The sequence below is a fragment of the Rana temporaria genome, chromosome 3, assembly GCF_905171775.1.
Source record: "Rana temporaria chromosome 3, aRanTem1.1, whole genome shotgun sequence".
Taxonomy (NCBI): domain Eukaryota; kingdom Metazoa; phylum Chordata; class Amphibia; order Anura; family Ranidae; genus Rana; species Rana temporaria.
The window spans coordinates 252,572,238-252,594,304 of NC_053491.1; the positions used below are offsets into that span (position 1 = coordinate 252,572,238).

At 43.4% G+C, this 22,067-nt stretch overlaps 1 protein-coding gene across 1 annotated transcript in view; it reads left to right on the forward strand.

The window, feature by feature from the left end:
* Positions 1-15,389: 15,389 nt before the first annotated feature.
* PPP2R2B (protein phosphatase 2 regulatory subunit Bbeta) overlaps positions 15,390-22,067 on the forward strand; it is a 482,864-nt gene continuing 476,186 nt past the window's right edge. Inside the window, exons 1-2 of the mRNA XM_040344569.1 lie at positions 15,390-15,465; positions 15,550-15,627. Coding sequence (XP_040200503.1) covers positions 15,456-15,465; positions 15,550-15,627 — 88 coding nt within the window. The 5' untranslated portion in view covers positions 15,390-15,455. The remainder of the gene's footprint in view (positions 15,466-15,549; positions 15,628-22,067) is intronic.

Consider the following 22,067-nt stretch of genomic DNA (forward strand, 5'->3'; position numbering starts at 1 on the left):
TAAAAAAGGGGTATTAGCCAGTGCATTCCAATGGGTAATACATTTAAAAGAGCTATAAATATATATAAAAGTCCTGGGTGGCTTAACTCCAACCTAAACATGCATATAAAAAGGAAAAAATTACAAGGCTGAGGGGTCATCATCAGCATTTCAACTGTACAAAGAATGCAATAAGAAATGTAAGGGTGCAATCAGGATGGCTAAGATAGAACACGAAAGGCACATAGCAGAGGACAGAATAAAAAAGTACATTGATAGTAAAAGAGGGAGGACAGGTCATATCGGCGGCCCTATAAAGAATGATGAAGGGAATCTGGTTACAAAGGATGGAGAGATGGTGAAGGTTCTAAATGTATTATTCTCCTCGGTCTTCACAAGGGAAACATGGGCTTTAGTAACCAAAACTCCAAGGTTTATCCTCATGACCAGGGGCGGACTGACAACTCATGGGGCCCCCAGGCAAAAGAAGATTATGGGGCCCCTGGGCTTACAGATGGCCACCACGCTAGGAGGCAGTGCAGAGGCAGGGCAGCTAAAATCTCTGGATTTTCACATCAAAAGCATGTCGGTTTCGGACATATCAGGGACAGACGTAAAAAAAACATAGATTTTTACATACTGTCCCTGGTTTTACTGAGCCTGGCAACCCTGATGGGGCCCCCTAGTGACATGGGGCCCTCGGGCAGTGCCCGAGTGACTCAATGGTCAGTCCACCCCAGCTCATGACACATCACAGATGGCCCCCTCATGGCTAACAGAGGATAGAGAATTATTCTAATAGTGCAGTTGCCTATATCATTAACCAGTCTTATGTGAACTAATAAATATGTGCTCTAACAAATTTCCAATGTATATAGTTCATATATGTATATTTAAAGCATGGATTTACTCTTATCTATATAACTGTAATAATAATATATTTTCCACAATGTATATATAAAAATACTAATGTTTATTTCCTTGTTTTTAGTTTTGTGACATATCCCGTATACATCGTTTAATAAATTATGTGCCTATGTATGGCTCCTGAGGCAGCAGACATCAAGTAACCGCAAAACATGCAACATGTAGAGTTTATATACACTGCACAATATTTGATGTTTTGTATACATCATTGTTAATACAATGTTAATGATAAGCTGATTTATGGTTGTCACAATCAATATTGTATTGTAAATGTTTAGAAACTTTTACTTTGTAATAAAAATATTTTTACATTATAATTTTGACTGTCTATCAGTTAGGCCTCGTACACACGATCAGTCCAAACCGATGAAAATGGATTGAAGTTCAGTTTCATCGGTCCAAACCGACCGTGTGTACGCCCCATCGGTCTGTAGTCCTTCAGTCCAGAAACAGAGAACTTGCTTTAAAATTGGACTGATGGACGCCTGACCGATAGGTCAAAACAGATGGTTAGTACGCAAAAGCATCGGTTCCAAATCCGGGCATGCTCAGAATCAAGTCGACGCATGCTTGGAAGCATTTAACTTCACCGCGTTGGCCTCGATCAGTTTTTGAACTGATGGTGTGTAGGCACATCAGACCATCAGTCTGCTTCATCGGTGAACCGATGAAACTGAACTTCAGTCCGTTTTCATTGGTTTGGACTGATCGTGTGTACAGGGCCTTACTCATACGATGCCAATACAGCCTCCCTTTTCTTTACAATATTTTAATGGGACGAAGGCATCATTTTGTAACATTAATATACCCTAGCACTTTAGTACATATTTAAATCTTGATTGTTGTAAGCTTCCGTCCTTAGATACAAAAATAACACTGTGCTCCTCTGATCTCCAACAGATCACCCTTAATTGTGCACACATTAAATGAACTCGGAAATGGTCTTTCACTCCGCTGTGGTTTCTCACCTCCACGCCAGAACCACTGCTCTGTTGATTCAACAGTCTCACAGGTGATTTCAGATGGATACAGATAACGATCTCTCATGGTACAAAGGATGGAGAGATGGCAAAGGTTTTGAATGTCCTCAGTCTTCACGAGGGAAACGGGGGGCTTCAGTAATCAAAACTGCAAGGTTTATCCTCATGACACATCACAGGAAGCACCCTCATGGCTAACAGAGGATAGAATTAGAAAAAGACTTTAACCACTTGCCTACTGTGCACATACACCCCCTTTCTGCCCAGACGAAATTTTAGCTTCTGGCACTGCATCACTTTAACTGACAATTGCGCGGTCGTGCGACGTGGCTCCCAAACAAAATTGACGTCCTTTTTTTCCCACAAATAGTGCTTTCTTTTGGTGGTATTTGATCGTCTGTGTGGGGGGTTTATTTTTTGGGCTATAAACAAAAAAAAGAGCGTAAATTTTGAAAAAAAAACACAATATTTTTTACTTTTTGCTATAATAAATATCCAATTTAAAAAATAAAAAATGTTATCTCAGTTTAGGCCGATACGTATTCTTCTACATATTTTTGGTAAAAAAATTAAAATAAAATCGCAATAACCGTATAGTGACTGGTTTGTGCAAAAGTTATATTGCCTACAAAATAGGGGACATAATTATGATTATTTTTTTATTTTTTTACTAGGAATGGCGGCGATCTGCGATTTTTTTCGGGACTGCGACATTATAGCGGACACATCGGACACTTTTGACACATTTTTGGGACCATTCACATTTATACAGTGAACAGTGCTATAAATATGCATTGATTACTGTATAAATGTGACTGGCAGGGAAGGGGTTAACCACTAGGGGGCGGGGAAGGGGTTAAATGTGTAGCCTAGTGAGTGTTCTAACTGTAGGGGGGGGTGACTGGGGGAGATGACCAATCTGTGTCCCTATGTACAAGGGACACAGCATCGGTCTCCTCTCCCTGACAGGACCTCTGTGTTTACACACAGAGATCCACGGTCCTGCTCAGTTACTGGGCAATCGCGGGTGCCCGGCAGCCATCGCGGCCGCCGAGCACGCGCACTGTGTTCCCAGTAACGCGACTGGTGCACAGTGGCGTCATATGACGTCCTGTCAGAACAATAGGGTATTCCGCCCGCCGTCATTTGACGGCGTGCGGTTGTAAGGAGGTTAAAAACATAACATAAATCGGCTTGCACCCGAGGGTCCTTAACCACTTAAGACCCGGACCAATATGCAGGTTAAGGACCTTGCCCCTTTTTGCGGTTCGGCACTGCGTCGCTTTAACTGACAATTGCGCGGTCGTGCGACGTGACTCCCAAACAAAATTGGCATCCTTTTTTCCCACAAATAGAGCTTTGTTTTGGTAGTATTTGATCACCTTTGCGGTTTTTATTTTTTGCGCTATAAACAAAAATAGAGCGACAATTTTGAAAAAAATGCAATATTTTTTACTTTTTGCTATAAAAAAAAATCCCCAAAAAGGATATAAAAAAATGTTTTTCCTCAGTTTAGAAAGATACGTATTATTCTACCTATTTTTGGTAAAAAAAAAAAATCGCAATAAGCGTTTATCGATTGGTTTTGCGCAAAATTTATAGCGTTTACAAAATAGGGGATAGTTTTATGGCATTTTTATTAATATTTTTTTTTTTTACTATTAATGGCGGCGATCAGTGATTTTTTTTCGTGACTGCGACATTATGGCGGACACATCGGACACTTTTGACACATTTTTGAGACCATTGTCATTTTCACAGCGAAAAGTGCTATAAAAATGCACTGATTACTGTGAAAATGACAATGGCAGTGAAGGGGTTAACCACTAGGTGGCGCTAAGGGGTTAAGTGTGCCCTAAGGGAGTGATTCTTACTGTAGGGGGCGTGGCTGTAGGCGTGACATCACTGATCGTCGTTCTCTATATCAGGGAACAGACGATCAGTGTCACTGCCACACAGAAGAACGGGGAAGGTTTGTTTACAATCACCTCTCCCCGTTCTTCAGCTCCTGTGACCGTTCGCTGATCACGGAGCTTTGGACCGGGTTGCAAGCACGCCGCCGCCGGCGGGCTCGCCGACGTATAGCTCCCCCAGTGACCAAGGAAACAATGGGCCAAATTCTCAAAAGAGATACGCAGGCGGAACTGCTGTTCAGCCTGCGTATCTCTGTGCCTAACTTTGGAAACGATCCTCAAAAGGCTTTTTCCAAAGTTAGGCAGAAGATCTGACATGTGTAAGACACTTACACTGTCAGATCTTAGGATGCAGTACCGCATCCGCCGCTGGGGGCATTTCTCATTGAAATGCCGCTTTGAGTATGCAAATGAGGACTTAAGCAGATCCACAAAGCTTTTAAGCATTGTGATTTATGCGTAAGTTCCGATTTGCTTGCGCAAAACTAGGGCTGGTTTTACAATGTGGAAAGTTAGTCACACCATGTAAAAGCCCATTCAAGCGACGGCATTTGGTATGCATTCCTGAGGGAGAACTCCACGGCAATTTGTAAAATCAAAACCGGCATGGGTTCCCCCCCAGGAGCATACCAGGCCCTTAGGTCTGGTATGGGTTGTAAGGAGACCCCCCCTACGCCGAAAAATCGACGTAGGGGGTCCCCCTACAATCCATACCAGACCCGTATCCAAAGCACGCTACCTGGCCGGCCAGGAATGGGAGTGGGGACGAGCGAGCGCCCCCCCCCCTCCTGAGCCGTACCAGGCCGCATGCCCTCAACATGGGGGGGTTGGGTGCTCTGGGGCAGGGGGGCGCACTGCGGGCCCCCCACCCCAGAGCACCCTGTCCCCATGTTGATGAGGACAGGACCTCTTCCCGACAACCCTGGCCGTTGGTTGTCGGGGTCTGCGGGTGGGGGGCTTATCGGAATCTGGGAGTCCCCTCAAATAAGGGGGCCCCCAGATACCGGCCCCCCACCCTAAGTGAATGGATATGGGGTACATCGTACCCCTACCCATTCACCTGGAGGCAAAGTGATAGTTATTAAACACACAACACAAGGGTTTTTAAAATCATTTATTAGTCTGCTCCGGAGGCCCCCCCGTCTTCTTTAGCTCTAATACCAGGGGGGGCTTCTTCTTCCACTCTCCGGGGGTCTTCTACGCTCTCCGGGGGTCTTCTCCGCTCTCCGGGGGTCTTCTCCGCTCTCCGGGGGTCTTCTTCTATCTTCGCCGCTCTCCGCTGTTGACTCGGCGCACCCCGGTTCTTCTCCAGCTGTCCGGTGCCTTCTCCTTCAGCGCTGGCTACCTGCTATCTTCGTGTGTTAGCTCAATTACTAGCAGGCAGCCAGCGCGGTCTTCTGTGATGTCATCTTCTTCTATTCTCTTCTTCTCCCTTCTTCCGATGTTGACACGTCGCCTCTTCTCACTGCAATGATGGAAGCGCGCCTTGCATCCCATTTATATAGGCATCACCGTCCCATCATGCTCCGGTAGGTACCCACGTGGTGGGTGCCTACCCACGTGGGTACCTACCGGAGCATGATGGGATGGTGATGCCTATATAAATGGGATGCAAGGCGCGCTTCCATCATTGCAGTGAGAAGAGGCGACGTGTCAACATCGGAAGAAGGTAGAAGAAGAGAATAGAAGAAGATGACGTCACAGAAGACCGCGCTGGCTGCCTGCTAGTAATTGAGCTAACACACGAAGATAGCAGGCAGCCAGCGCTGAAGGAGAAGGCACCGGACAGCTGGAGAAGAACCGGGGTGCGTCGAGTCAACAGCGGAGAGCGGCGAAGATAGAAGAAGACCCCCGGAGAGCGGAGAAGACCCCCAGAGAGCGGAGAAGACCCCCGGAGAGCGTAGAAGACCCCCGGAGAGTGGAAGAAGAAGCCCCCCCCTGGTATTAGAGCTAAAGAAGACAGGGGGGGGCCTCCGGAGCAGACTAATAAATGATTTTAAAAACCCTTGTGTTGTGTGTTTAATAACTATCACTTTGCCTCCAGGTGAATGGGTAGGGGTACGATGTACCCCATATCCATTCACTTAGGGTGGGGGGCCGGTATCTGGGGCCCCCTTATTTGAGGGGACTCCCAGATTCCGATAAGCCCCCCGCCCGCAGACCCCGAAACCAACGGCCAGGGTTGTCAGGAAGAGGTCCTGTCCTCATCAACATGGGGACAGGGTGCTCTGGGGTGGGGGGGCCCGCAGTGCTCCCCCCTGCCCCAGAGCACCCAACCCCCCCATGTTGAGGGCATGCGGCCTGGTACGGCTCAGGAGGGGGGGGGCGCTCGCTCGTCCCCACTCCCATTCCTGGCCGGCCGGGTAGCGTGCTTTGGATACGGGTCTGGTATGGATTGTAGGGGGACCCCCTACGTCGTTTTTCCGGCGTAGGGGGGGTCTCCTTACAACCCATACCAGACCTAAGGGCCTGGTATGCTCCTGGGGGGGGAACCCATGCCGGTTTTTTCTTTGAAAATTGGCATGGAGTTCTCCCTCTCAGGAATGCATGCCGAGCGACGCTGTCAATTTTATTTTTTTTTATTTGGTTTCCCGGCGCGTTTTTTTTTTCACCCGTCGCAACTTTATTGTCCCGTCGCAATCCACAAAGCCCGGCGTAAATTACGTTTGCGCGCTGCACGTCGGGAAAATTACGTCACACGCATGCGCAGTACGGCCGGCGCGGGAGCGCGCCTCATTTAAATTGTAAACGCCCCCCGGAGAGGAGGACCGCCTTGCGACGGAGGCACTTAAGTTACACGGCGTGTAATTTCTAGGTAAGTGCTTTGAAGATCGGGCACTTAGGTAGAAATTTAACGCCTGTGTAACTTAACTGCTGAAAGTTAAGTTAGGCAGCTTTTTTGAGAATTTGGCCCAATGTTCCTCTCCCCTCCAACTGCAATGCTGATGCAGATGAGTGGCACCTACAGTGGAGAAAGTATACTTCACCTGACTATATGCAGTCACCATATCAAAAGACTATTAAGTAACAATATATTCAATTTTTTGTTCTTGGGCCAGGAATAAACTTTAAAAACACTCAAAAGTTAGAGCTTACTTTCTGAGTTATCCTGGTTTTCCATTTGGCATTTAGTATGTGCATCTGTCTACCCTTCCTACTTATTTCTAATGGCTGCTATGGCCATTTTACCCTGAGTGTCGGTTCACACGTATGCAAATTCTGTGTGGATCAGATGCAATCGAAAAAGCATAGATTTTCATGTCATGTAAAAAAGCATTATTTCCAATGAAGGCTGTTCACATATTAATGGTGCGAAATCGATACGGTTCAAAAAAGGGTCCTGTGTGACTTGTGTTGTGCAAATTTCAGCTCAATAGACTTCTATGGGACCGAATTGAAATCGCAGTCCAGTGTTCACATCACTGCAAATTCTTTTGCCTAGATTTTATAGAAAATAAAATCGCAGATGTGACCACTTCCCTCACAAATTCCTACTAAATTCACATGGCAAACAGAAATCGCAATGCGAATTTGCACTGTGTATCATTTTAAATTTTCACTAAATTTGCAGCACTTAACAGTCAAGGGCCCTAAGTTTTGGTTCACACTTATGCTAATTCTGTGCGGATTTTTAAACACAATCTAAAAAGCATAGATACTAATGTCAGGTAAAAAAGCATTATTTTCAATGAAGACTGTTTGCATATATGCGGTGCAAATTTGATCCGGTTCAAAAAAGGGTCCTGTGTGAGTTTAATGTGGTGCAGTGCGAATTTTAGCTCCATAGACTTCTATGGGACTGGATTGAAATCACAGCCCAGTGTTCACCTCACTGCAAATGTTTTATTTATTTTTGCCTAGATTTTATAGAAAATAAAATTGCAGATGTGATCACTCCCCTCACAAATTCCCACTAAATTTGCATTGAAATCACACATGGCAAGCAGAAATCGTAATGCAAAGCACCGTGTACCACTTTAAACTCGCACCAAATTAAAGGGGTCCCAAGTGCTGGTTCAGGCCTCGTACACACGACCGTTTTCCTCGACAGAATCCATCAAGAAACTTGGTGGCAGAGCTTTTTTGCCGAGGAAAACGGTCGTGTGTATGTTTTTCATCAAGAAAACTGTTGAGGAACTCGACGATAAAAAAAGAGAACAAGTTCTCTTTTTCCTCGACGGGAGTCTCAATTTCCTTGCGTGTTCCTCGTCGGGTTGGTTTTTGATGAGAAACACGTTCGTGTGTATGCTAAGAAACCTGCGCAAGCTCAGAAAAAAGTATGAGACTGGAGCGCACCTTCGGTAAAAGTAGCATTTGTAATGGAGATTTGTCACGCTTTAACGGTCTGAAAAGTGCAAATTGTCTCTTACCAAACTTCTACTTAACATGCAGTAACATGAGATTAGCAAAAGCTGCCCCAAGGGTTGTGCCAGCGGAATTGAACTTCCCCTTTATAGTGCCGTTGTATGTGTTGTACGTTACCGCGTTTGAGAATGAGGAGATTTGGTCTTGACAGTGTGTACGCAAAGAAAGCTTGTCAAGTTTTTCCACAAGCCTGACAAGGAACTCGTCGAGGAAAATGATGTTTCATTTACGATGAGTTCATCGGTCGCGTGTACGAGGCCTCACACTTATGCAAATTCTCTGTGGATCAGTCGCAATCCAAAAAGCATTGATTCACATGTCATGTAAAAAAGCATTGTTTCCAATGATGGCTGTTCACATATACTGCAAGCGGTTCTAACTTGACCCAATTCAAAAAAGGATCATGTGTGAGTTTAGTGCGGTGCGGTTAGAATTTTAGCTCTATAGACTTCTATGGGACCGAACTGAAATCAAAGTCCAGTGTTCACCTCACTGCAATTTTTTTTTTGTCTAGATTGTATATTAAATAAAATCACAGATGCGTCCATTAACCCCTAAAATTCCCACTAAATTTGCATTAAAATCGAACACAGCAAGCAGAAATCACAGTGCAAGGAAGTGAGAAATTCAGACAAAGAAAAAAACATTTAGAAGGGAAATGGAAGGAAAAGGTAAGTGAACCAACAATGCACTAGCTTAAAGGAACCTATTTAGAAAATACGAACCTTTACAACCCCTTTAAGTTACTATCAGTGGAATGAGGGGCACAGCTTCTTTTGGACGAATGACAGCTGCCCCTCTAGCCAGATAATGGTACGATGTAAGTCCAAGGTTTGGCACATTGGGCCAGATCCTCAAACGAGATACGACAGCGTATCTACTGATACGCCGTCGTATCTCTGTTTCTATCTATGCGACTGATCCACAGAATCAGTTTCGCATAGATAGGCAGAAGATCCGACAGGTGTAATTGAATTACACTGTCGGATCTTAAGGATGCAATTCTAGGCCGGCCGCTAGGTGGCGAGGCCATTGCGGCCGGCGTAGAATATGCAAATGAAGACTTACGGCGATCCCCGAACGTCCCGAACGGCCCGTCGCTCTAAATCTACGTCGTTTACGTCGAGTTCCGCCGCGTAAAACTAGGGCTGAGTCCTATTTGACTAAGCCATGGTAAGTATGGCCGTCGTTCCCGCGTCGAAATTTAAAACTCCACGTCGTTTGCGTAAGACGTCCGTGAATGGCGCTGGACGCCATTTACGCTAACGTCTAAGCAAATGACGTCGGAGCGACGTCAGTTAGCGCAATGCACGTCGGGTAATTTACCCGACGGAGCATGCGCAGTAATTTAGGCGGGAGCGCGCCTAATTTAAATGGGACTCGCCCCATTCGATTGGGCCCACCTTGCGCCGGACAGATTTAAGTTACACCGCTGAAAATTTCTAGGTAAGTGCTTTGTGGATCGGGCACTTAGGTAGAAATTTTGCGGCGGTGTAACTTAAATCGGAAGATTTAAGTTGCGCCCGATATTTGTGGATCTGGCCCATTGTTCTTGTGGAGGTGATATTAGAAAACAAAAAACCTTCCCATAAACAGGAACAATTTAGAGAATACAGCACCATGGGTACAGTTTACTGAAAGCAATATGCTGCACTTGCAATGGCATCTTGTTTTTTCTTTTAAGGGAATGAAACAACCCCATGAAGAAATTATATTTAATATGCCAGGTAAATAAAGTAGATTAATTAGGACCAGAACGAGTATTTGGTTTAGGAAGCCAGGGAATAGAACCAAGATACCTCCAAACATAAAAATGTGATGTACTCTTTGATGTTATATTCCCAATATGTTCCCTCTGATAATAAATAAATAGACGAAAAAGAATAGAAATAAAAAAATGTTAAACAGTAGAAAAACAAATATAGAACAAGTGTATGAAAAATAGGAAAAGAACAAGAAAATTGTAAAATAGAAAAAAAAAAGCCAGTTAATTTGAGCGAAAACTGGCTATGCTGTGGCCTAGCAACCAATTAGATTAAAGTTAAAAAATTTAAAATTTCCAGCTGTTATTGTCCAGGCAACACAGACAATTCTGAGTGAAGCAATAAAACTTGAATCTAAATATCATGTCAAGATATTATCAACTGAGGCATACTTTTCCCTCCTCTGTGAGTTGAGTGCCATGTACAGATATACTGCATTTCATTACTATAATGGCTTTTTAATGCCTTCCTTATTAGTGTAGCACTTCAGTAGACAGTAAGCGCAACTCCCCTGGTAAGACAGTGTTGTCACCTTAGGTATAGATCAGCTTTCCTCCAAGCCACCAAGGAGTATTCGATCCCAGAGAATACAGCAAATACTTTCTTACTAGGCCATGGCAGCAGAGTGCAAAGATTACAAATGGGTCACCATTTATCCTGCCTTGCAGCTGGTTGCTTGGCACATTGCCCTCTTCTAGCTGGGCTAGTGACGTATTTGTTTTTAGATTCAACCCCTCGTTAATATGTGTGGTGGCTGCATAATCATATAGTAAAAAAATACAATTGTTTGTCAAGGTGACCCTATACAGGAGAGAAATTAAAATCAATTAGGTAGATTCAGGTAGAATGCCGCAACTTTGCGGCGGCGTAGCTTAAGGAATTTAAGCTAAGCCGCCGTAAGTTATCTAGGCAAGTACATGATTCACAATGTACTTGCCTGCTAAGTTACGACGGCGTAGCCTAAATCGGCGGGCGTAAGGGGGCCTAATTCAAATGTGTTGGGGGGGCGTGTTTAATGTTAATGAGGCTTGACCTCACATTTTTTACGTTTTTTTAATACTGTGCATGCGCCGGGCGCCTATATTTCCCAGTGTGCATTGCGGTTAAGTACGCAGTACGGGCCTATTGATTTTAAAGTGGACGAAAACGACGTAAATCCCGATTCACGGACAACTTACGCAAACGACGTAAACATTTTGAATTTCGCGGCGGGAACAGCGGCCATACTTAACATTACTATTCCACTAGGGCCTAGCTCTAACTTTACGTGGCCTATCTCTTACGCAAACGGGGTAAAAGTACTGCGTCGGCCGGGCGTACGTTCGTGAATCGGCGTATCCCCTCATTTACATATTCTACGCCAACCGCAATGGAAGCGCCATCTAGCGGCCATCCAAAATATTGCAATCTAAGATAGGACGGCGCAAGCCATCCTATCTTAGATATGTTTAAGCGTATCTCTGTTTGAGCATACGCTTAAACATAGGTCGGCGTAGATTCTGAGTTAGGTCGACTTATCTACTGATAAGTCGGCCTAACTCTTACTGAATCTACCTAAATATAATTAAAACTTAATCCGAACTTTCAGTTTAACCGCTTGTTGACCAGCCACTAGCAGTTATACTGCGGCAGGTCTGGCTCCGCTAAGCGAACCGTCATAGCTGTACATCGGTCGCTTTAAGTGGTGGTAGCAGGAATGTGCGCGTGCCCGTTGCATCACGGGGGTGCCGATGCTCGTAAGCCCACACATCCCTGTTCTGCTCAGTGAGGAAATGCAGATCGTGAGTTCCTAATAGCTAGGAATCACGGTCTGTAATTTCCTCTAGTCAGTCCCCTCCCCCCCTTCAGTTAGAACACACATCAGAAAATACAATTAACCCCTTGAAAGCCCCCTAGTGTTAACCCCTTCCCTGCCAGTGACATTTTTACAGTACAGTAATTAGTGCATTTTTATAGCACTAATTGCTGTATAAATGCCAATGGTCCCAAAAATGTGTCAAAAGTGTCCGATGTGTTTGGCATAATGTCGCAGTCTCGATAAAAATCGCAGATCGCCGCCATTACTAGTAAAAAATAATAATAATAAAAATGCTATAAAACTATCCCCTATTTTGTAGATGCTATAACTTTTGCTCAAACCAATCAATATACGCTTGTTGCGGTTATTTTTACCAAGAATATGTAGAAGAATTCATATTGCCCTAAACTGAGGGGAAAAAAAATGGGATATTTATTATAGCAAAAAGGACAAAATATTTTTTTTTTTTCAGAATTGTCGCTCTTCTTTTGTTTATAGCGCAAAAAAATTTAAATCATAAAGGTGATCAAATACCCCCAAAAGAAAGCTCTATTTGTGGGAAAAAAAGGACGTCGATTTTGTTTGGGTATAGCATCGCACGTGCAATTGTCAGTTAAAGCGACGCAGTGCTAAATGACAAAAAATGGCCCGGTCATTGGGCAGCCAATTCTTCCAGGGCTGAAGTGGTTAAACTAGCTAAATACATTCCAACTAGGGAAGCTATATAAAAGAAGAGGCCAGTTAAATTATATCTAAACTTAAAATCAAAACATGAATAGATTGGAGTGTACCATTTCTTAAAATATGGTGGCTGCATTCGTTTTAATTTTTCAAGATTTTTTTTTTTTCACCTGGGGATGTGGCCAGTACATTATTTTTCAGCTTCCTTCAACACACTAAGCTGTCCAGCAAAATTAGTAGTTAGGGGGTTAAGACCATTTAACGCTGACAATGGTCAACTTTTCATTATTTACAGTATTTAAAACCTTCATTTCAAAAGAAGAAAACTGTTTCTGCGACTGCTTAAAAAGTGTTAGCTGGAGATTGGCTTTAAAGGGTTAGTTCACTCACCCCCCCCCCCCAAGAAAACACCTATGCAGGTAAGGGGCACTTGTAGTTAAGAAAAATCTCTCTCTCTCTCTCTCGTCTAGATTTGCTTGATCTTCTAAGGCCGCGTACACACGATCAGTCCATCCGATGAGAATGGTCCGAAGGACCGTTGTCATCGGTTAACCAATAAAGCTGACTGATGGTCCTTCGCGCCTACACACCATCAGTTAAAAAAACGATCGTGTCAGAACGCGGTGACGTAAAACACAACAACGTGCTGAAAAAAACGAAGTTCAATGCTTCCAAGCATGCGTCGACTTGATTCTGAGCATGCGCGGGTTTTTAACCAATGCTTTTGCATACTAACGATCGGTTTTGACCTATCGGTTAGGCGTCCATCGGTAACATTTTAAAGCAAGTTCTCCTTTTTTTGACCGAAGGATAACTGACCGATGGGGCCCACACACGATCGGTTTGGACCGATGAAACGGTCGTCCAGACCGATCGTGTGTATGCGGCCTTACACTACCCTCTTCCCAGAATGTCAACGCTACTGTCTAAAGGGGTCTCCTTCATTGCTCCTCCATAGAATTGAGACACCTTATGAGATGAAGCATGGTATTAGTTATCACCAGGAAAAACAAGGATAATAAGCCTAAAATTAGGAAACTAAGCCACTACAACTAAGGACTGGTAAGCTGTAATATACTGTCAAAAGTATTGGGACCCCTGGCTATGCTGTGGCCTAGCAACCAATTAGATTAAACTTAAAAAATTAAAAATTTCCAGCTGTTATTGTCCAGGCAACACAGACAATTCTGAGTGAAGCAATACAACTTGAATCTAAATATCATGTCAAGATATTATCAACTGAGGCATACTTTTCCCTCCTCTGTGAGTTGAGTACCATGTACAGATATACTGCATTTCATTACTATAATAGCTTTCGATTTTGTCACGAGCCGACAGGAGCCGGATTTCCTGTGTGTTCGGCTCCTCTAGGCTTCTCTTGGCTGCGGGCAGAGCCGAGCGTGGCCGAGCCAAGCCGAGTGCGCAGTACACTCGGCTTGGCTCGGCTCAGCTCTCAGAGAGACAGTGGGGATCGGCGTATATCGCGCACCCACGATTTTCCCCTGATTTTAAGGGAAAAAATTGTGTGGTATAATAAATACGGTACTTTACAATCATGTTTCCTTCACTGGAACTAAAGGGCCAAGCCCAATCCCTGAAAAACAGCCCCACAACATAATCTCTTTCCACAAATGAGCCCAGTACACAAACAAGGTCCATAAAAACATGGGTGAGCGAGTTTGGGGTGGAGGAACTTGACTGACCTTCACAGAGTCCTGATGTCAACACGATAGAACACCTTTGGGATGAATAAGAGAGAAAACTGTGAGCCAGGCCTTCTCGTCCACATCCGTGTCTGACCTCACAAATTCACTTCTGGAAGAATGGTCAAATATTCCCATAGACACACTCCTAAACCTTGTGGACAGTCTTCCCAGAAGAGTTGAAGCTGTTATAGCTGAAAAGGGTGGGCCAACTTAATATTGAACCCTACAGACTAAGACTGGGATGACATTAAAGCTCATGTGTGTGTAAAGGCAGGGGTCCCAATACTTTTGGTAATATAATGTGTATTTATATATATTTTTTTAGATATATTTTAAAGCTGCACCACCAGGCCTATAGCTAAATTACAATAATGCCACTTAAAGTGGATGTAAACCCAAAAAATATATATATATATTTTTTTGATGTCACAATGTAGAGTATAAGATTTCCTATCATCTGTGCCCAGTCTTGCCACACAGAGTTAATCCAGCGCTGAGCAATCCTCTTTTAATGTTCAGTGAAAATTAACAGAATTCCAGATAAAAACTTGCCAAATTATAAAGTCCGTTTCTCTGTTCTTGCTTTGTGTTACAAGTTATTTACATATCTAGAGCTTGGACATGTTTATCATATGTTATGCTATGTTTATCATAACATGAGGTGATCCAAAGTTCATTGTATATTACCAGGATATGTAAATAACCTGTAACACAAAGCAAGAACAGAGAAACGGACTTTATAATTTGGCAAGTTTTTATCTGGAATTCTGTTAATTTTCACTGAACATTAAAAGAGGATTGCTCAGCGCTGGATTAACTCTGTTTGGCAAGACTGGGCACAGATGATAGGGAATCTTATACTCTACATTGTGACATCAACAACAAAAATAAAACATTTTGGGTTTACATCCACTTTAAGCTTTGACCTCAGATTCAAGGATATTCAGTTAAAATGTCTGACAATGGTAATTTTATATACTGTACACATAAACCACACATAATTCTTGGTAATGATTTGTGCGTAATTCTTCTTTGAATATGGGCTAATAATGAAAAACAGAGCCCAAATCAACACTTTTGAGCTTCTGTGTACATGATTAGTATTCTGTAACATATTTCCACTTATAAGTGATGTGACTGCAGGCTTTCATAACACTCTGCGACTCTTTCGCTGATGTTCAGGGGACTGACTCCAATTGAACCAGATATAAATGAAATCAACATTGTACTCAAGCAGCATACAGAAAAAGCAGTCAGATAGAGAATTCAGGCACTTGCACACTGCTGTGCCCACTGTTCCACCAATACATTTCCATCCTGGATATTACTATACTATGTGAAGGATGCTACCAGGTGAGTAATTGCCTACAACAAGAACAAGTGCAGTAAACTTTTTGACAGCACAACATTGAATGGTAACTTTTTTTCTTTTTCTAGGATTTGGGGATCTTACCCAGGAGACATTGTGGTGTTTCTCCCAAGTGAAAGGCACGTTGGATCTTGGAGATTCCGAAGGTATTTGTACTACCAATAACAAAATATTACTATTAGGAAAAATTCAATATATACACATGGCAGGATTTTTCTCTGTTATGCTATTAAGAGAAGTTATTTTCCTTAAATTCAAACAAGTAAATGTTCGATTAATAATTGAATACTTAAAAGGTAATTGTAAACTGGATATTATGAGGCACTAACAGACTTTTAACCACTTCAATACTGGGCATTTTCACCCCCTTCCTGCCCAGACTAATTTTTAGTTTTCAGCACTGTCGCACTTTGAATGACAATTGCGCGGTCATGCAACGCTGTATTCAAAATGAATTTTTCCCCACAAATAGAGCTTTCATTGGGTGATATTTGATCACCTCTGCGGTTTTTATTTTTCGCGCTATAAACAAAAGAAGAGCGACAATTTTGAAAAAAACTAAATTGTTTACTTTTTGATTTAATAAATATCACAATAAAAAAAAATTAAAAAAATCTCAGTTTAGGCCGATATGTATTCTTCTATATATTTATACACATACTTCTACATATTTTTGGTAAAAAAAAAATCGCAATAAGCGTATTTGATTGGTTTGCACAAAAGTTATAGGGCCAGATTCAGGTAGAATCGCGTAACGTAGCGGCGGCGTAACGTATCACATTTACGTTACACTGCTGCAAGTTTTACGGGCAAGTGCTTGATTCACAAAGCACTTGCCTGCAAAGTTGCGGCGGCGTAGCGTAAATCCGCCTGGCGCAAGTCCGCCTAATTCAAATGGGGCGGGGACCATTTAAATTAGGCGCGTTCCCGCGCCAAACGTACTGCACATGCTCCGTCCCTAAAATTTCCCGGCGTGCATTGCGCTAAATGACGTCGCAAGGACGTCATTTCTTTCGACGTTAACGTAAATGGCGTCCAGTGCCATTCACGGACGACTTACGCAAACGACGTTAAATTTCAAATTTCGACGCGGGAACGACGGCCATACTTAACATTGGCTAGACCACCTAGAGGGCAGCTTTATCTTTACGCCGCGTATCCCTACGGAAACGGCGTACATTTACTGCGACGGGCAAAGCGTACGTTCGTGAATCGGCGTAACTAGTCATTTGCATATTCTACGCCGACCGCAATGGAATCGCCACCTAGCGGCCGGCCTAGAATTGCAGTCTAAGATCCGACGGTGTAAGTCACTTACACCTGTCGGATCTTAGGGAGATCTATGCGTAACCTGATTCTATGAATCAGGCGCATAGATACGACCTTCGTATCTCAGAGATACGATGGCGTATCAGGAGATACGTAGTCGTATCTCTTTTATGAATCTGACCCATAGCATCTACAAAGTAGGGGATAGTTTTATGGCATTTTTTTTTTTTTACTAGTAATGGCGGCGATCTGCGATTTTTATTGTGACCGTGACATTGCCACGGACATATAGGACACTTTTGACACGTTTTTGGGACCATTCACATTTATACAGCGATTAGTGCTATGAAACTGCACTGATTACTGTGTAAATGTGACTGGCAGGGAAGGGGTTAACACTAAGGGGCGCTAAAGGGGTTAAATATGTTCCCTGGGCGTGATTCTTACTGTAGGTGGAGGGGACTCACAAGGGGAGGAGACCGATCGGTGTTCCTCTGTACTGGAACACACATCAGTCTCCTCACCTCTGACAGGACATGGATCTGTGTGTTTACACACACAGATCCACGGTTCTGCCGCGATTGCGGGTGCCCGGCAGACATCGCCGCCGCCGGGCATGCCCACCGAGAAATGCGGCGGGTGCGGGCCCAGAGGGACGAAAGGTTCCTGCGGACCTCATATGACTATACGCCGGGCAGCAAGTGGTTAAGATTTTATGAGAATGTCATATTTTATTCCAAATCATCAATTAATAATTATCTTATAACACCAATTTACTGTATGAGAGGTATTGGAACTAACCTCAGGTAAACTCGTTTGAAGTCATTTTACTTTTATTTGTGAAATTAAATAATTCAGTTATTACCTGACACATTATAATGTTAAGTATAATAATTTTATGACCAGAGGCAGTTGTACAGTACATACAGCAGTGGTTTGCATCTTAAATGATTAAAACAGATATTTAGGGGTTCATTTACTAAAACTGGAGTGTGCAAAATCTGGTGCAGCTCTGCATAGAAACCAATCAGCTTATAACTTGTTCAATTAGGCTTCATTTCCATGGACGTTTTTACAGCCACTTTTTTTAGCCATTTTTACAGCTTAAAAACGCCTGTCCATGTTTTTTTTTGGGTTTTTTTTTGAGCTGGAGCTCAAAAACGCTACGGTAGCGTTTTTGCGCGTTTTTTATCGTTTCTGATCGTTTTTTAACGTCTGGTGTTTTTACAGCTCTAACGCTGGAGCTTCAGAACGCACAGGTCCTGGGTTTTTTTTTGCAGCTTAAAAACGGCTCAGCCATCTACAGCTCAAAAACGTCATGGTGGGCATGAGGCCATAGACTAACATGGAGAGCCGTTTTTAAGCTGCAGAAAACGCTCAGAAAAGTGGCTGTAAAAACGTCCAAAAACATCCATGGAAATGAAGCCTTAAAGGCTCTGGATAACTCAGAGGGTACCAACAGGGAGACAATGGGTGGAATTGGTAAACAGCATGTTAATACGAGAGAAACGTACTTATCAACATAGAAATGTATGAAGGTAATTAACTCTGTGTTAAGGACAAAACTAACAACTTTATATAAGCCTAATTGATACTATTGGGTTATCCATATGGACTTCTGTTTAACACAGCACAGTATACTGGATAATACGTTCTATATGGACTAATTTCATGTTTAAAATACATAAATGGACTCCTGTTTTTTGTGCACAGTACGGCTTATATAAAGTTGTTCGTTTTGTCCTTAAGAGCTGGTTCACACTGGGGCGACTCGTCAGGCGACTCAGCCACCTGACAAGTTGCGTCCCATTGTATTCAATAGAACCGTTCTAATAGGAGCGACGCAAGTCGCTCCGACTTAGAAAAAGGTTCTTGTACGACTTCGGGGGCGACTCGGGGCGACTTGCATTGACTTCTATACAGAAGTAATTTTGCAAGTCGCCTCTGAAGTTGTCTTCAGGACGCCTTGCCGAGTCGCCCCCAAAGTCGTGCCGCCTCAGTGTGAACCGGCTCTTACACAGAGTTAATTACCTTCATACAGTGATTATTGTGATACACACATAGATGTTTTATTTTCATTTTTTTTTTCACATTTTGATATTTCACTAATCAATTAATGGTTGCGCGCTTGTTTTTTTATTTTTCCATTGGTTTTTGAGCTTTTAGTATTTAGGCTTTATCACAAGCAGCAGCACTAATTTTTTTTTAATCACTTGGTTAGCGCAGAGTTTTTTTCCATTTAGATAGTTCCTGAACCATGAAAAGTACTGGATAGATAACACGAACAGCAGTACAGAGAAGGGGGGAAAACAGACAGACATCTATACCCCAGTCGGGTATAGAGGTAACTTATCTAATACAATTCTTGTTAACCACCATGGTACCTCCAAGAACATCTGCGGTATGGACAGAGAATTATTCCACGGGCTGAATCTATACCTCCAGAGCCATTATATCACATTTGCAAAAGTTTATCCTTCACCAACTGAGTTGGGCCTAGCCCTGGTGTGTCATGCCAAGGTTGCCACATTGAGTAGAATTTTTTCAGGACATTTCTATGTTGATAAGTATGTTTCTCTCGTATTAACATGCTGTTTACCAATTCCACCCATTGTCTCCCTGTTTGTATCCTCTGAGTTATCCAGAGCCTCGCGATCGTCTTTCGGGCTATATATAATAGGCGCAAAACTACGGTACGGCCATTCGGCGAAAGTGAGGGTATCTCCAAGGCACCAAGCAGTTACACAACTGGGTCATGCGGAACCGGAAATTGGTATACCTGGGAAATAGTAGAGAGAACATATTGCCAATACCGGAAAAGTTTCGGGAATTTCCACATCATGTGCAATAAATCTCCATCATGCGTGCAGCATTTCAGGCATAATGGAATATCTCTAAATCCCCACATATGCAGTAGTGTTGGAGTCCTATATACTCTATGTAGTAGGAATAAATGCGATAGTCTATGCGACGCAGAAACTAGTGGGGCAGAGGTTAGGCATAGTTCCCATGTTTCCCCGTTTATAGGACCCAAATCTCTTCCCCACCCCTTTCTGCAGGGAAGTGTAGCTGTGTCATGCATGGAGTGAAGTAGCCTAGCATACACTCTCGATATCATACCTTTCCTATCTTCCGTCAACAGCACATCAGTCATCAGAGGATGTGATACTGACGCAAGTGGAGATATTCTATGCTCACTCTGAACAGCATGCCTCAGGCCCCATACACACGGGAGGATTTATCCGCGGATACGGTCCAGCGGACCGTTTCCGCGGATAAATCCTCTCGAGGATTTCAGCAGATTTTAATGCGATGGAGTGTACTCACCATCGCATTGAAATCCGCGCCGAAATCCTCTGGCGATGACGTGTCGCGCCGTCGCCGCGATTATGACGCGGCGACGGGCGCGACGCTGTCATATAAGGAATTCCACGCATGCGTTGAATCATTGCGACGCATGCGGGGGATCCCTTCGGACGGATGGATTCGGTGAGTCTGTACAGACCAGCGGATCCATCCGTGGGATCCGATTCCAGCGGATAGATATTCTGTGCATGTCGACAAATATCTATCTGCTGGAATTCGGAAAAATCCGCGGATAAATATCCGCCGGAGTGTACACACCATAGAATCTATCCGCTGAAACCCATTCGATGGGATTTATCTGCGGATAGATTCTATGGTGTGTATGGGGCCTCAGTTGTAGGTATTTATAAAATTGTGTTCTATTGAGGGATAACTCCTCTTTGAGATCTGTAAAGGATTAAATATTGTTCCGTTGAACAACTGGGTAATATATAGAATGCCTGCCGTCTCCCAAGAGCGAAAATCTTTAAGCTTGAAAAGTTCCTTATAGTATTTATTCCTCCATATGGGTGTAAATGAACACACTCCCCTGATTTTCAGCATAGATCTAGTGTATTTCCACAGGGTGTTCAATAAGAGTATAGCCTCCTAATTACCAAGGTGTTGAAGTTGGAAGGCTACAAAGTAGTATCTGGCATGCGGCTCTGCCAGGCCGCCTTGATCTTTAGCTAGTTGTAATGAGTATAGGCTGATCCTTGCTGACTTATTACCCCAGATTAAATCTCTGAATTGAGCATCTATTTGAACAAACCATTTGTGTGGTATCCATATGGGCGCATTATGGAATATGTAAAGAAGTTGTGGGGCCCATACCATTTTGATTAAATTTGCCCTCCCGGTGACTGAAAGAGGTAACTTTGTCCATGTCGAGCATTTCGTCTGGAATTTGCAGAGCAGAGGAACCAAATTCAGTGTAAGGTACAGTATTGAGTTGGGTCTGGGGTCACCTGTATACCTACAGTAGGTAATGAAACTCCCTGTCTTTTGCACAATGAGGTAAGGGCCGCGTCAAAGGATCTAAGGGCATAAGCACTGTTGTTAATTGTTCCAATTAATACTAAATTCTGACAACTCCCAAAAGTCAGCTATCAGGCGCATCACGTTCCTTAAGGATATTATGTTTAAAAAAGTTGGTTAGAAGTTCTGGGATCGGATCAAGGTCCGGCAGGAGAGACAGCCAGAAAGAGTTGTTCCAATTAATACTAAATTCTGACAACTCCCAAAAGTCAGCTATCAGGCGCATCACGTTCCTTAAGGATATTATGTTTAAAAAAGTTGGTTAGGAGTTCTGGGATCGGATCAAGGTCCGGCAGGAGAGACAGCCAGAAAGAGTTGAGTTTCCATATTCTATTACCTCTAACCCCCCTTACCCGTAGGTCTATCGAGAGTGGGGAGTGGTCCGAGACCTGTCTGGGGTGGAACTGCGGGGAGTCAACCATTGGTAACAGAAGGTCATTACCCACCCCCAAGTCAATTCTAGATAGTCTTCCTATCGAAGCAGACTGACATGAGTACATCCTGGTGTCCGGGTTATGCATTCTCCAAACATCAGTAAGGCCCATCTCCAGAAGAAGGCGTGCAAAAGGGGTAGGCCCCTGTAGCTTCTGAGATTCATCGCCGATGCAGGCACTGAACTTGTCCTTCTCATAATCTATGTAATTATTAAAGTCTCCTAGGACCAGGACCGGTATGCCCGGGACATAAAGTCAGCTAAAGTTTTAAGGAGGCCGGCCCGAGAATGGAGGAGGAATGTATAACTCTGCCAGTATGCATATTGTCCCGTAAAGGAAGCACAAAAGAAATATATAATGACCATCTGGATCAATTTTAACTTCTAGAAAGCAAAACTGTGTGCCTTGTTTTATCAGGATACAGTCACTCCCCTTGAATACACCGAATATCAATGTTTCCCTATGAGAGGAGCTGTCTTAACTGGTCCGACACAAGTCGG